This window comes from Coregonus clupeaformis, chromosome 3 (genome assembly GCF_020615455.1).
Source record: "Coregonus clupeaformis isolate EN_2021a chromosome 3, ASM2061545v1, whole genome shotgun sequence".
NCBI classification, from domain to species: Eukaryota; Metazoa; Chordata; class Actinopteri; order Salmoniformes; family Salmonidae; genus Coregonus; species Coregonus clupeaformis.
Window position 1 is genome coordinate 39075883 of NC_059194.1, and position 16943 is coordinate 39092825.

Sequence of the window (16943 nt, forward strand, 5' to 3'; positions counted from 1 at the left end):
GGTCCTTTATTTTCAGCTAACCATACTGTAATTTTAGGTAATATATATATATTTTTTGTATGTATGTATGTGAAGTAATTACAACGTTATACTATGTAGAATAGAATGACCATAATCAATATCTTTAGAGGTAAATACGAGTAATGCATCTTCTTGCACCAGTACATGGATCCCCTCTCTGCATGATCATCTGTTTAGCAGAACAGAAGTTAGTAGTAGGCGGATGAGAAAACCGTCTCTCTCGACCTCGTAACACACAGTATTTATGGAGGGCAGGGAGTGGCCACTGTTGTCAGGCTCAACCAATACGATCGTAGTGGTGGACCGAAGGCGTTTCACTGTTCAGAAGAGAACTTCTCTAACAGCGCGAGTCCAGCAGTACTTAGGAAAGACCGAGTGAAGAAGCGACAAGGGGTGGCTGTATGACCCTCTTTTGGGGGATCTGATTATAACAAAGATATATACACACATATATGCAAGCCCCGGCCGCAAGATGGGTCATATGACGATAATAGGTATTTGAAAAGCATATATCTATATATCTATACATTTAAGATGCCTATTTTACTTTTCCTGATAGACACGTCCGCTTCTATGAATCAGCGCACTTATTTGGGTACGACGTATCTGGACATTGCTAAAGGCGCTGTTGAGATCTTTATGAAGGTAAATAATTTCACACCGACTTTTTTCATCTTACTATTTGCCTTGATGAAGTTGAGGGTCCCTTTGACATATTCAGTCTAAATTAACATGTATTGTTTCATTTTTTTTAAACAGCTGCGTGCCCGAGACCCGGCTAGTAGAGGCGACAGGTACATGCTAGTTACATTCGATGATCCACCATACGGCGTTAAGGTAAATACTGTTACATTGTTTTTATATGTGATTAAGGCGCGGATATTTTGCAGACAGTGAGACGTTACTGTCCCTCTGGTTTGTAGCTGCGGGTTGGGCGGCATCCCAGTGACGAAAACGGCACATTTTTGTAAAAATACCGCAGACCGGAGCTGTGTTACCTCTGAACATGGCGGACATGGTGTTTTTGTGTTGGAATTGGAAAAGCTCTATGGTGTTGAGAAGGAGGCGGAGAGATAGATGTATTATCTATTGTGAGGTCGTTTGTGGGCTAACTCAGCCGGGATTGGTCAACTGGCCTGCACCTCTTGTCGAGCCCTCCCCTTGCATCCGTTCTATGGCTGAACTCTATACAGCACCCCCATTGGCCAATATGGACTGGGCAACTCAAACTTATTTGATTTGATAAACCCCCCTTTATTATAGAAAATTATAATGTTCACGTGACACTCAGTATTTTCATCTAAATCGGAGTTTAGACCATAAGGTGCCCATTCTGTAGTTCACACAATCATAACTTCATAATGATCAAATGCCCTTATAAAGTGCCAACATCATAACCTTCTACAGTATGATTACATAATAATTTCCCAATGCCTCCACCCTCAGCCTTGCACTCATATTATAAACAGTGCCCTTTATCAAAAGGAATATAACATCCTAGCCCACACCAATAATTAAGCAACAGGGAGAGGCAGCAGGTTATAATTTTAACATTGTGCACACATAATAATGTAATAATGTGGCATAGGGTTCGCCAGTGAAGTTAAATGAAAGCACATAAGACTCATGCCTTAAGGCATTTGTCATTTAGAGTAGAGTTTTCTCTTTCAAACAATGACAAGGGGCAGGTGGAATGTAATACCATTTGATACATATCCAACTCTGCCTCAAAGCACAAAAATATAGTGGAATATGATCTTCATTTTAGAGTATGTGAGAGGCACCTAACCCCAAAGCTCTCAAACATGTAAAGAATCTTTCAACGACAAGTTATCTCAATTAACAAAACAAATAGGTGTGCCTATTTTGATTTACCCATATGAATCTGGCAGTCACTGCATGAGCTAGCTTTATCATCTGGATGCCAATGAAACATTACATCAGACTTAGGAACATGAGTAAGCTGTTGGGGCTAATTTGCTGTGATGTATCTGACAGCCATGTATTCATCCTTTATTAATGCACTGTCACATGTCTATACATGCACCCGTGTTGGGGATGGGCACATACTTAGTATAAGTAGCCATATGTCAAATGAGTAGTGCTGTAGTGCATTGCATGTGGCATGTGGCAGTCTTGTTTTGAATGTTGGTATAGTATAATGAATGTGTAAAGGTCAACTGCATGCAACTGCATTGTTGCTTCTTCTATGGCTTCTTTCATGTGCAGTGTTGCAGAGGTTCAGAAGGTGTGGCTGCATCAGACAGCTTCATCATGTGTATATGTGCTGCTGCTGTATTTATGTGGTTTGACTTTGACAGTGACAGTACTGTGGAGTGGCTTATTCCCTGGTATTTCATTAGCTTTGTCTCTCTGGCAGGTGGCCAGACATCCTCCCATGGGCTTTCCTACACCCCCGTCCCGCCAAAACATGCACACATCCTAGTCTTCTTTCATTCTTTCCCTCCAAATAAATGTTGTGGTTCATTAGCTATTCCATTTTAACGCCATTGGTGTCAGAGTTTGTTCAGTTTTTGTTTCTGTATTAAATTATAGGCCCAGAAAGGCCTATAAAGCTCCTTCAGAATTTTCTTTGAGGGCATTGTTCCTGATTTGTTACGTATTAAGGGGTTATTGTCAAGGGACTTTTGATGAAACTATTCAAAAGCACAAGTGCTAATGGTTCTGGAATATACATAACTAGCTAACTGCATGGCTACTGAAATGTCCATTGTCTGGCTTAGGCACCTGGGAGAGAAAGCTCCTCCCTGTATTAGGTGTTGATGAGCAGAGTTCGCACAATAATAACCCAGCCTGTAATGTCTCGCCTGCCCTGCCCGGTGAGAAATGGAATCTGACTACTGAATGTGTGCACTTCTTCCACTGAGCAGCATAGCTTTTTATCTCTGTTTTCATTATTCATGAGCTGATCCATGGATACGCTGCTGGATAAAGACAGCGCTGTCTTTTCCTCCTCACTAGTCTGAGCTCACTTGCCCTGTTCCTGGACCATCGGGAGGAACGTCATTCTTCTCTTCCTCCTCCTGGGGCAGGGCAGATTTTTTTTCTCCATGTGTATTTAAAAAAAATCTTTCACACTCCTTTCCTCTCTGGCAAGACATTGTATTAGGCAGATGTTGTGTACTGTGTGTGTGCTATATTTGCTGGAGCAGTTCATCCACTTATGAGTCAACTAGTACACAAAAGGCCACAGGGAAGGTTGTGCTAAGTTGTTTTGAGTGTGTGGTGGGGTTGAGTTTTACAAATGTTCAACATTGTGTTCTAATCATTCAGGCATGTGTTTACTGCCCAAGCTTGGCCAGCCCTGCTCTGCCTGACTGCCTATATCCTTCTAGGAATCTTGTTCAGGGCTATCATTCACATGCCTGACAGGTAGATCCAGCTGCTTTATACAATGAATAGCCTAGTAATACAACTGTATACTTGCATATAAGGAACATTTCTGCCCTCTCATTCTTATGGGATTCTGGTTTAGGGCTACACATCCCAATAGGAATTCCTTTCCCCTGTCTATTAAGGACTTGAATCCTCTGGGTGTCTGTCGTGTCCCACTGGGTCTGTACTGTTGTCTGTACTAGTGTCTGTGAAGCTGTGGGAATTCTGGGAACCCCTCAAACATTAATGTCACAGATTGAGGGAGAGTCCAGCTGCACAACCTGCTCCGCTTCACTGTCTGTGAGTCTGTGACCCCCTTCCCTTCCTTGTGATCACAGCTCTTTGGGCCTGTTAAGCAGCCTAGCTTTCACTGCAGTGACAGCTCTGCTCACAGTGCTCTCATCTCCTGCTCTCATGACCAGTTTAGCACCACCCTTCTGAGTCTGACACACACAATGACATGATGTTTTATTTTTACATTCTACTGAATGGGTGTTGGTGCTTTCTGGTGTGCCTGACTTGTCTGTTCAAGTTCCATGAGCCAAGGCCTCATTACATGCCTTCAACCTGGCACATTTTGGTTCTGCTCCTAAACTAAAGGATCCCGGGAACTTTATTCATAGGAGTCTGCTTCCTCATAACTGGGGCTTTTGCGAGGAACAAGTTGTTATCTGTCTGTTTATGGAAAGCAGCCTCCTGTACTGCAGTCAGTGTGTGCAGGAACCCAGCATGATTTAGCCTAGTAATATAATAATAATATGCCATTTAGCAGACGCTTTTATCCAAAGCGACTTACAGTCATGCGTGCATACATTTCTGTGTATGGGTGGTCCCGGGGATCGATCCCACTACCTTGGCGTTACAAGCGCTGTGCTCTACCAGCTGAGCTACAGAGTACCCTGGCTCATAGACTGATTTATTGGGGATGGGGGTGCCTATATACAGGCACAATGACATATACAGTAGATATATTTTTGATTATATATAATGATGACGTAATCACTTTTTTCATTGTGAGTCTTTTTCTTGGCACTCTAACCCGGTGTCTGGGTTGCCGAGAGACAGACACATTTGAAAACGATGATGTCAGTGCTACAACCAGGATGTAGGCTAGCTCTGTGGCTTTGTGTCCTGTTTTATCCTATGTTTCCTAGATGCCTATGTTTGTAGCCTATGTGTCACCACATGGCATGAAGCACAACCCAATGCAATAAATAGCCTACCACAACACTGTCGACAATTCAGCCACAATATCCTAATCCTTCCCCATACTTTACAACATGAGAGTAGTGGGGCACATTTCTTCTAATGCATACATCCTTGATCCTCTTTCACTCTTTTTCATGTCTCCCTCCCTCTGCACCAACTGTGACCCAGACAATGTTGTGATAAAAGGAGAGACTCTGATTGCACACTTATACACAGCCTGCAATTAATTGTTGATGTGGAGAGAAAGAAAGAAGGTTGGGTGAATGACTCTGTCACCTGAATTATTGAGCCTGCCAGTAGAGGTTTTGTCTTCAGTGAACGTAACAAGACAAGATGGTTAGCTCGAAATCCCACTCGCTTAGATACTCAGAGGATGTAGGCGTGTGTGTGTGACTGTGTGTGTGGGTGCGTGCATGTGTGTGTACGTACAGGAGTGTTTCAGTGTGTGTTACTCCTTTGTTTGTCGGTGGGTTGGGCTCATCAGCCCAGTGAAGTAACGCAACATGCTACTTCACATTTAAAATTGATTAAATATCGTTTTATGCTATTTTTCACTACTTTAACGTTTTACAAAATCAAATCACATAGTTTATTCTCACTTCAAAGATATGCATCCTCTATTACAAATCTCTCTCTGTGTATAATTACATTGGAGTAAACAAAACTCCAAACATTCTAGAGGTCATGCCTTGTATCCAAGGACTACACATACTTAGAAGCTTAGCCTACTCTTTCCCATTGTATTTCCTGCTCTGTGTCCATGTCACCTTCTCTCTCTCTCTCTCTCTCTCTCTCTCTCTCTCTCTCTCTCCTTCTCCTTCTCTCTCTTTCTCCTTCTCTCTCTCTCTCTCTCTCTCTCTCTCTCTCTCTCTCTCTCTCTCTCTCTCTCTCTCTCTCTCTCTCTCTCTCTCTCTCTCTCTCTCTCTCTCTCTCTCTCTCTCTCTCTTTCTCTTGCGCTCTCTATTTAGGAAGCATGGTAGTGCTTATTGTGGGGCTAGTAAGCCTGCAGGTCATCCGTAGATTAAGCATAATGCTGTAACAGTAAGGTACTTGACCTCAGTGGAGGAAAGAGAGAGCAGCGACTCACTCCCACTCACCCACTAGGCTGCTCTCCCACGGGAAAGCCCTGGTCTCATGTGATGAGCAGCTTCAGGATGTGCTTCAGCAAGAGCCAATAGTAACCATTACTTTGTGTTTTTTTTTTTTTGATATTGTTGTCCACATCACAAATAAGCCTACAATTTTCATGGTTTAATCGTGTTATTTAATATAGAGGCTCATTTAGGATTAACACCTGACATTGTGATAATACATACAGTGGGGAGAACAAGTATTTGATACACTGCCGATTTTGCAGGTTTTCCTACTTACAAAGCATGTAGAGGTCTGTAATTTTTTATCATAGGTACACTTCAACTGTGAGAGACGGAATCTAAAACAAAAATCCAGAAAATCACATTGTATGATTTTTAAGTAATTCATTTGCATTTTCTTTAGCCTATATGAGTATGGGGGTTTTACTGTATCTTGTAACCCATCACTAATATGCTTAATATGAGTGAGTGTGGTTGTTTGTGCGTGCAAAAATGCCTCTATGCTCCGGGGTCAATGTAATTTAATACTGTGTGTGTGAGTGTGAGTGTATGCAAGGGAGCGTGTGTTGTGTCCACTTTCATGACTGGACTGTTTATGCAGGTTGATCATGCAGTGTGATGATGACGCAAGCCTCCTTCTGCCTGTCTGAGTATTTATTGCATTCCCTTCATGTGGTGTGTGTGGCACACTATCCTTGTGTGTATTTCAGGCGGGCTGGAAGGAGAACCATTGTACATTTATGAGTGAACTGAAGAACCTGCAGGCATCTGGACTGACCACTCTCGGTTACGCCCTCCGTGCGGCCTTTGACCTCCTCAATCTGAACCGCCTCGTCTCCGGCATCGACAACTATGGACAGGTATGCCTGACACACACACCTCTACAGACCATTTAGGCCTACACCTGTGGTGAAGTTTTCTTCTGATATTTGTTATGATTCTTTATAACAAATCATAATGAATATCAGGCACTAGTTAACTTTCAAACATATTATTATGCACAAGTATTCTGTAAAATAGCATGCAATACAGTGCATATAGATTTGAGGAATATTAATTCAGTTTGTATATACACTGCTCAAAAAAATAAAGGGAACACTAAAATAACACATCCTAGATCTGAATGAATGAAATAATCTTATTAAATACTTTTTTCTTTACATAGTTGAATGTGCTGACAACAAAATCACACAAAAATTATCAATGGAAATCAAATCTGGATTTGGAGTCACCCTCAAAATTAAAGTGGAAAACCACACTACAGGCTGATCCAACTTTGATGTATTGTCCTTAAAACAAGTCAAAATGAGGCTCAGTAGTGTGTGTGGCCTCCACGTGCTTGTATGACCTCCCTACAACGCCTGGACATGCTCCTGATGAGGTGGCGGATGGTCTCCTGAGGGATCTCCTCCCAGACCTGGAATAAAGCATCCGCCAACTCCTGGACAGTCTGTGGTGCAACGTGGCGTTGGTGGATGGAGCGAGACATGATGTCCCAGATGTGCTCAATTGGATTCAGGTCTGGGGAACGGGCGGTCCTTAGCATCAATGCCTTCCTCTTGCAGGAACTGCTGACACACTCCAGCCACATGAGGTCTAGCATTGTCTTGCATTAGGAGGAACCCAGGGCCAACCGCACCAGCATATGGTCTCACAAGGGGTCTGAGGATCTCATCTCGGTACCTAATGGCAGTCAGGCTACCTCTGGCGAGCACATGGAGGGCTGTGCGGCCCCCCAGAGAAATGCCACCCCACACCATGACTGACCCACCGCCAAACCGGTCATGCTGGAGGATGTTGCAGGCAGCAGAACGTTCTCCACGGCGTCTCCAGACTCTGTCACGTCTGTCACATGTGCTCAGTGTGAACCTGCTTTCATCTGTGAAGAGCACAGGGCGCCAGTGGCGAATTTGACAATCTTGGTGTTTTCTGGCAAATGCCAAACGTCCTGCACGGTGTTGGGCTGTAAGCACAACCCCCACCTGTGGACGTCGGGCCCTCATACCACCCTCATGGAGTGACAAACAGCGCCGGAGAAGATGGCTGCCGTTTTACAGCCCTCTAACCAATTGTACTATTATGTGTGTTTTTCCGCGTTATTTGTAATTTATTTTGTACATAATGTTTCTGCCATCGTCTCTTATAACCAAAGAGAGCTTCTGGATATCAGGACAGCGATTACTCACCTCGCATTGGACGAAGATTTTTTCTTCAACGAGGCGTTCGCGAAGGATATCCTACAGACACCCGACAAGGCCCAGATCCCCGTCATTCGCGTGAGGAAGAGACGGAGATATCGCGGACGCAGATCCGGGTGCCTTGTGAGATCCGACGGCGAGCGAGTAAACTGCCTCTCCCATCAATCCTATTAGCCAACGTTCAATCTTTTGAGAATAAAATTGACGATTTAAGATTACGGTTATCCTACCAACGGGACATTAAAAGCTGTAATATCTTATGTTTCACGGAGTCGTGGCTGAACGACAACAATGATAACATTCAGCTAGCAGGCTATACGCTACATCGACAGGACAGAACGGCAGACTCTGGTAAGACAAGGGGTGGCGGTCTCTGTATATTTGTAAACAACAGCTGGTGCACAAAATCAAATACTAAGGAAGTCTCGAGGTTTTGCTCGCCTGAGGTAGAGTATCTTATGATAAGCTGTAGACCACACTATTTACCAAGAGAGTTTTCATCTATATTTTTCATAGCTGTCTATTTACCACCACAAACCAATGCTGGCATTAAGATTGCACTGAATGAGTTGTACAAGGCCATTAATCAACAGGAAAACGCTCATCCAGATGCAGCGCTCCTAGTAGCCGGGGACTTTAATGCAGGGAAACTTAAATCCGTTCTACCTAATTTCTACCAGCATGTTAAATGTGCAACCAGAGGGAAAAAAACTCTAGACCACCTTTACTCCACACACAGAGACGCATACAAAGCTCTCCCTCGCCCTCCATTTGGCAAATCTGACCATAACTCTATCCTCCTGATTCCTGCTTATAAGCAAAAACTGAAGCAGGAAGCACCAGTGATTCGGTTAATAAAAAAGTGGTCAGATGACGCAGATGCTAAGCTACAGGACTGTTTTGCTAGCACAGACTGAAACATGTTCCGGGATTCTTCAGACAGCATTGAGGAGTACACCACATCAGTCACTGGCTTCATCAATAAGTGCATCGATGATGTCGTCCCCCACAGTGACCGTACGTACATACCCCAACCAGAAGCCATGGATTACAGGAAACATCCGCACTGAGCTAAAGGGTAGAGCTGCCGCTTTCAAGGAACGGGACTCTAACCCGGACGCTTATAAGAAATCCCGCTATGACCTCCGACGAACCATCAAACAGGCAAAGAGTCAATACAGGTCTAAGATTGAATCATACTACACTGGCTCTGACGCTCGTCGGATGTGGCAGGGCTTGAAAACTATTACAGACTACAAAGGGAAGCACAGCCGCGAGCTGCCCAGTGACACAAGCCTACCAGACGAGCTAAACCACTTCTATGCTCGCTTCGAGGCAAGCAACACTGAAGCATGCATGAGAGCACCAGCTGTTCCGGACGACTATGTGATCACGCTCTCCGTAGCCGATGTGAGTAAGACTTTTAAGCAGGTCAACATTCACAAGGCCGCAGGGCCAGACGGATTACCAGGACGTGTACTCCGAGCATGTGCTGACCAACTGGCAAGTGTCTTCACTGACATTTTCAACATGTCCCTGACTGAGTCTGTAATACCAACATGTTTCAAGCAGACCACCATAGTCCCCGTGCCCAAGAACTCTAAGATAACCTGCCTAAATGACTACCGACCCGTAGCACTGACGTCTGTAGCCATGAAGTGCTTTGAAAGACTGGTCATGGCTCACATCAACAGCATAATCCCAGAAACCCTAGACCCACTCCAATTTGCATACCGCCCCAACAGATCCACAGATGATGCAATCTCTATTGCACTCCACACTGCCCTCTCCCACCTGGACAAGAGGAACACCTACGTGAGAATGCTATTAATTGACTACAGCTCAGCATTCAACACCATAGTGCCCTCTAAGCTCATCACTAAGCTAAGGATCCTGGGACTAAACACCTCCCTCTGCAACTGGATCCTGGACTTCCTGACGGGCCGCCCCCAGGTGGTAAGGGTAGGTAACAACACATCTGCCACACTGATCCTCAACACGGGGGGCCCCTCAGGGGTGCGTGCTCAGTCCCCTCCTGTACTCTCTGTTCACCCATGACTGCATGGCCAGGCACGACTCCAACACCATCATTAAGTTTGCCGACGACACAACAGTGGTAGGCCTGATCACCGACAACGATGAGACAGCCTATAGGGAGGAGGTCAGAGATCTGGCCGTGTGGTGCCAGGACAACAACCTCTCCCTCAACGTGACCAAGACAAAGGAGATGATTGTGGACTACAGGAAAAAAAAGAGGACTGAGCACGCCCCCATTCTCATCGACGGGGCTGTAGTGGAACAGGTTGAGAGCTTCAAGTTCCTTGGTGTCCACATCACCAACGAACTATCATGGTCCAAACACACCAAGACAGTCGTGAAGAGGGCACGACAAAGCCTATTCCCCCTCAGGAGACTAAAAAGATTTGGCATGGGTCCTCAGATCCTCAAAAAATTCTACAGCTGCACCATCGAGAGCATCCTGACTGGTTGCATCACCGCCTGGTATGGCAACTGCTTGGCCTCTGACCGCAAGGCACTACAGAGGGTAGTGCGTACGGCCCAGTACATCACTGGGGCAAAGCTCCCTGCCATCCAGGACCTCTATACCAGGCGGTGTCAGAGGAAGGCCCTCAAAATTGTCAAAGACTCCAGCCACCCTAGTCATAGACTGTTCTCTCTGCTACCGCACGGCAAGCGGTACCGGAGTGCCAAGTCTAGGTCCAAAAGACTTCTCAACAGCTTCTACCCCCAAGCCATAAGACTCCTGAACAGCTAATCATGGCTACCCGGACTATTTGCACTGCCCCCCACCCCATCCTTTTTACGCTGCTGCTACTCTGTTATGTATTTATGCATAGTCACTTTAACTCTACCCACATGTACATATTACCTCAACTACCTCAACTAGCCGGTGCCCCCGCACATTGACTCTGCAACGGTACCCCCCTGTATATATAGCCTCCCTACTGTCACTTTATTTTACTGTATATATAGCCTCCCTACTGTCACTTTATTTTACTTCTGCTCTTTTTTTCTCAACACTTTTTTTGTTGTTGTTTTATTCTTACTTTTTTTGTTTAAAATAAATGCACTGTTGGTTAAGGGCTGTAAGTAAGCATTTCACTGTAATGTCTGCACCTGTTGTATTCGGCGCATGTGACCAATACAATTTGATTTGATTTGATTTGATTTGTTTCTGACCGTTTGAGACACATGCATATTTGTGGCCTGCTGGAGGTCATTTTGCAGGGCTCTGGCAGTGCTCCTCCTGCTCCTCCTTGCACAAAGGCAGAGGTAGCAGTCCTGCTGCTGGGTTGTTGCCCTCCTACGGCCTCCTCCACGTCTCCTGATGTACTGGCCTGTCTCCTGGTAGTGCCTCCATGCTCTGGACACTACGCTGACAGACACAGCAAACCTTCTTGCCACAGCTCGCATTGATGTGTCATCCTGGATGAGCTGCACTACCTGAGCCACTTGTGTGGGTTGTAGACTCCGTCTCATGCTACCACTAGAGTGAAAACACCGCCAGCATTCAAAAGTGACCAAAACATCAGCCAGGAAGCATAGGAGCTGAGAAGTGGTCTGTGGTCACCACCTGCAAAACCAGTCCTTTATTGGGGGTGTCTTGCTAATTGCCTTTAATTTCCACCTGTTGTCTATTCCATTTGCACAACAGCATGTGAAATTTATTGTCAATCAGTGTTGCTTCTTAAGTGGACAGTTTGATTTCACAGAAGTGTGATTGACTTGGAGTTACATTGTGTTGTTTAAGTGTTCCCTTTATTTTTTTGAGCAGTGTATATTTGTGTATCTTTTAGCCAATCTGCCAATAACAGCACCATCTCCCCATCCATCTATTGTTTCTCCAAACCCCTGTCTGAAAGCTATTATAGATTAACACACTTACGGGGGTTAGGCTAGAGGTGAGCATCGAGTGTGTAAATCTCCTTAGCCATTCTCCCTGTTTGTGTGTGTCTGTGTGAATATTGATCCATAGAGTCCAGAGGAGGAGCTAGCCTCTGTCCTCACAAAGTGCCACATGGACATCTCTCAGCCTGACCAACAGCAGAGCATTAACATCAAAGACATCAATACAACACCCACACTTTTTCCTATTATCACTGCAGAAGATATCACATTTCAATTCAGTTTGAATTGTCTATAGTCATTTTGATAAAGCACTTGTCAAAAATAGACAACAAAATAAACCAAGCTTCCTCACAGTAGTAAAGAACAGTTTCCCCTTATTCTGAGAAACTTTGGGAGGAGTGAGTATGGGTAGTTAATTATGCTGGGACCATATTGAAGTCGACCTAACAAGACTAGCTAAATGTTAGAAGTTTTTTTTTTTACCCATGAACTTTCCTGTCTACCCTCAGGGCCGTAACCCGTTCTTTCTGGAGCCATCGGTGATCATCACCATTACGGATGGAAACAAGCTGACTCACACCTCTGGAGTGTTGGATGAGGTGAGAGAAGACACTGGCCTGTCCTCTGACTGGTTACCTAGAAGTCAGGGGTATTCATAAAGTGTCAGAGTAGGAATGCTGATCTAGGATCAGGTCCCCCCTGTGATCTAAAAGGCAAAACTGATCCTAAGTCAGCACTTCCACACTGAGAAGTTTGATACAGACCCATTATAAAAGCAGTGGACTGTGGTTCTGGCTGGGTCTAATGAAGAAGGAATCATTTCACTCTCCAGCCAGTAGAGTTCTTCTGTGAGCTTGGCTAGCAAAGCTGTTAAAGAGAGGCCACATTTGAATCATGCAGGGAGCTCCAGTACATTTGCTTCTTCATGAGCAGTATGTTATTAAGATGACTCACATTCTCTAAACTGTTATTACACTATATAAGAAGAAAAAAACTATTCTGGGCCCAGTTAAATTGTCCAGCCAGAGTCTAGTGAAAAAAGGCAAATTAAATACTAATCCAATTTTCACATCTTGCCCACCTCTACCCCTCTGTCACGCTCGTTGAGAGACGGGTCAGACCAAGGTGCAGCGTGGTATGCGAACATGTTTATTAAATAAAATAAACATTAAACAAAACAAGAAACAACGTAACGTGAAGTCCTCAGGCTAAACACATACAAGCCTAACCCGGAACAAGATCCCACAAACATAGTAAGCAACTGGGCTACCTAAGTATGATCCCCAATCAGAGACAACGAGCGACAGCTGTCTCTGATTGGGAATCACACCCGGCCAAACACAGAAACACAACTCTAGATCCTAAACATAGAAAACATAGATTCACACACCCTGACTCCACAAACAAGAGTTCCATACGTCAGGGCGTGACACCCTCCCCTCTCCCTCCTTTGTGCCCCTATCTCCCTGTCCCCAGCTCCACTTGCCCCTGAACTCTCCCCTGCCAGGCAGTGAGCTGACCAAGGAGCCCTTTCGATGGGACCAGCGTCTCTTCGCCCTGGTGCTGCGTCTCCCCGGTGCTGCCGTGGCCGACAGCGAGCAGCTGGGCAGCGTCCCCACCGACGAGTCTGCCATCACCCAGATGTGTGAGGTCACTGGAGGTAGGATGCCCCCATAGAAATATAGTTAACTTCCTGCTTTACTCCTATGAGTACACTGACCATTGACAGCAAATCCACTCATAATTTACTTCAATGGGGACGCCCATTCTACTCATTCTAGTTCTGTGTATGCCCCCACTGGCTCTGGGGTGGGGCTGTATCTGTTGTTATGCCATTCATGAGACTGGATTTATAATTCCACTTTAGGCCATGTATAACAAAGAAAGAAAGTTGCACTCTATGCTCTCAACAATTGAATGGGTAAACCAATATTTCGTCACACAGTGCCTTCTTCAGGGTTCAGGCTATGTATAATGTAACATTTGCAATGTCCTCAGAGACTGGAAATGAACTCTGCAACTATCTTTGTATTCTCTATGCTTTCTGAAATATTTAAGTGCAGAATGACAGTGCCACTCCATCCCTCTCTCTTTGTTCTTTGTCCCTCCCTCTTTTACTGTTATTTTCCAGGACGATCATACTGTGTGCAGACTCAAAGGATGCTGAACCAGTGTCTGGAGTCTCTGGTCCAGAAGATTCTGAGTGGTGTCGTCATTGACTTTGAAAAGACAGGGCCAGATCCGCCTCTGGTAGGCGAAGGTACATCCTAACAGGAATGCGCTCGGAGTTATTGTGGGTGACTGTGTGTCACTGATTAAGTATCCTCTGATGGTCTCAAGGTGACTCCCTCCGACAGTGCTTGACTGATGTGTTCCGAACAGCTGCTCCGAATGGCTGTTCTTCTGTTTGTGTTCGGTTGAGAAATGGACACCTCATGTTGTTTACATTTACATTGACGTCATTTAGCAGACGCTCTTATCCAGAGCGACTTACAAATGTTGTTGTTTGGTTCTACAGATGGTGTGGTTGACACGATCCGCCCCATGTTGTCCTTCAGCCCACATCCCTGGCACAGCTGCCACAAGCTCATCTACGTGCGACCCAACCCCAAGACAGGGGTGCCCGTAGGCCACTGGCCCATCCCTGAGTCCTTCTGGCCGGACCAGAACTCACCCACTCTGGTGAGAGGATGCCATTAACCACACAGTTACTGATGCAGTAACACTAATGCAAGCTCATTAGTCCCTCCATTTTGAATTACTCAGAGATATTGTTTGTGTGATTATAAAGAGATAGTTCACCCAAATTACAAAATGACACATAGACTGCTTACAGGGTAAGGAAACCAATGGACAAGGTATGACAGCAATCCATGCTTTGGTTTTTATTCCCTGGCACTGTTTCCAAATGCTAACGTTTGAGCATTTGTGGCACGAATCCCATTCAAGTCCTGGTACCGATATGAGCATTTTTCGCGCATCATGTCCAAATAGCATTTGAAAACAGTGCCAGGGAAACTAAACCAAAGCACGGATTGCTGTCAAACCTTGTCCATATACTTTTTACGGGGTAAGGAAGCCAATATGTAATTTGGGTGAACGATCCCTTTAAGCGTTTAATAGATTACATGAAAGAGGATGAGCATTAAGCATTATGCTCCTCTTAAATCCAGTAATTTTGGGGTTAAACATGGCTCTGCACTATTGCCCTCTGGGACCTGTAGTTGTCCTGGCCCCTGGCATCCTGTGAATGATTGCTTCTCGCCACGTCTTTTTTGCCAAGAACTGGGGGTGAAGTTCCTGTGGTGTCATAGCATGGTATGGGTATAGTTTCAGGAGTTTTATTTCTCCTCAACAGGGACAACATTGTATGAAATGCTCTAAATGATCTGTCATTCTCTCCCTCCACACCACTAGCCTCCTCGCTCCGCCCACCCCATGGTGCATTTCACCTGTGTGGACTGTGAGCCCATGGTGATTGACAAGCTGCCCTTTGACAAGTACGAACTGGAGCCCTCACCACTCACCCAGTACATCCTAGAGAGGAAGTCTCCACACATGTGCTGGCAGGTAGGAGAACCACTCCCACACACACCCTCGGAGTTATGGTGTTTATATTTCTAGTGATGCTGTGGGGTGTTGTTTGTGCTGAGCTCTCTCTGTCTCTCTCTCTCTCTTTCTCTCTGTCTATTCCCCCCCTTCTCAATTCAATTTCAATTTAAGGGGCTTTATTGGCATGGGAAACATATGTTTACATTGCCAAAGCAAGTGAAATAGATAATAAACAAAAGTGAAATAAACAATAAAAAATGAACAGTAAACATTACACAAGAAAGAATAAAGACATTTCAAATGTCATATTATGTATATATACAGTGTTGTAATGATGTGCAAAAGGGAAAATATATAAACATAAATATAGGTTGTATTTACAATAGTGTTTGTTCTTCACTGGTTGCCCTTTTCTTGTGGCAACAGGTCACAAATCTTGCTGCTGTTGGGTGAAATACCACAATGTGGTATTTCACCCAATAGATATGGGAGTTGATAAAAATTTGATTTGTTTTCGAATTCTTTGTGGGTCTGTGTAATCTGAGGGAAATATGTGTCTCTAATATGGTCATACATTTGGCAGGAGATTAGGAAGTGCACCTCAGTTTCCACCTCATTTTGTGGGCAGTGTGCACATAATAGCCTGTCTTCTCTTGAGAGCCAGGTCTGCCCACGGTGGCCTTTCTCAATAGCAAGGCTATGCTGACTGAGTCTGTACATAGTCAAAGATTTTCTTAATTTTGGGTCAGTCACAGTGGTCAGGTATTCTGCCACTGTGTACTCTCTGTTTAGGGCCAAATAGCATTCTAGTTTGCTTAGATTTCTTGTAAATTCTTTCCAATGTGTCAAGTAATTATATTTTTGTTTTCTCATGATTTGGTTGGGTCTAATTGTGTTGCTGTGCTGGGGCTCTGTGGGGTCTGTTTGTGTTTGTGAACAGAGCCCCAGGACCAGCTTGCTTAGGGGGCTCTTCTCCAGGTTAATTTCTCTGTAGGTGATGGCTTTGTTATGGTAGGTTTGGGAATCGCTTCCTTTTAGGTGGTTGTAGAATTTAATGGCTATTTTTTTATCATTAGCGGGTATCGGCCTAATTCTGCTCTGCATGCATTATTTGGTGTTTTACGTTGTACACAGAGTCTCAATTTGGTGTTTGTCCCATTTTGTGAATTCTTGGTCGGTGAGCGGACCCCAGACCTCACAGCCATAAAAGGCAATAGGTTCTATAACTGATTCAAGTATTTTTAGCCAGATCCTAATTGTATGTCGAATTTTATGTTCCTTTTGATGGCATAGAAGGCCCTTCTTGCCTTGTCTCTCAGATCGTTCACAGCTTTGTGGAAGTTACCTGTGGCGCTGATGTTTAGGCCGAGGTATGTATAGTTTTTTGTGTGCTCTAGGGCAACGGTGTCTAGATGGAATTTGTATTCTGGCAACTGGACCTTTTTTGGAACACCATTATTTTTGTCTTACTGAGATTTACTGTCAGTGCCTGGGTCTGACAGAATCTGATCAGAATATCTAGGTGCTACTGTAGGCCCTCCTTGGTTGGGGACAGAAGCACCAGATCATCAGCAAACAGTAGACATTTGACTTCAGATTCTAG

The 16943-nt window shown here is 44.6% G+C and overlaps 1 protein-coding gene across 1 annotated transcript in view; it reads left to right on the forward strand.

Annotated features, from left to right (window-relative positions):
• Window positions 1-371: 371 nt before the first annotated feature.
• LOC121545146 (integrator complex subunit 6) overlaps window positions 372-16943 on the forward strand; it is a 34731-nt gene continuing 18159 nt past the window's right edge. Inside the window, exons 1-8 of the mRNA XM_041855587.1 lie at window positions 372-666; window positions 781-858; window positions 6431-6580; window positions 12298-12387; window positions 13265-13448; window positions 13920-14048; window positions 14307-14470; window positions 15206-15358. Coding sequence (XP_041711521.1) covers window positions 556-666; window positions 781-858; window positions 6431-6580; window positions 12298-12387; window positions 13265-13448; window positions 13920-14048; window positions 14307-14470; window positions 15206-15358 — 1059 coding nt within the window. The 5' untranslated portion in view covers window positions 372-555. The remainder of the gene's footprint in view (window positions 667-780; window positions 859-6430; window positions 6581-12297; window positions 12388-13264; window positions 13449-13919; window positions 14049-14306; window positions 14471-15205; window positions 15359-16943) is intronic.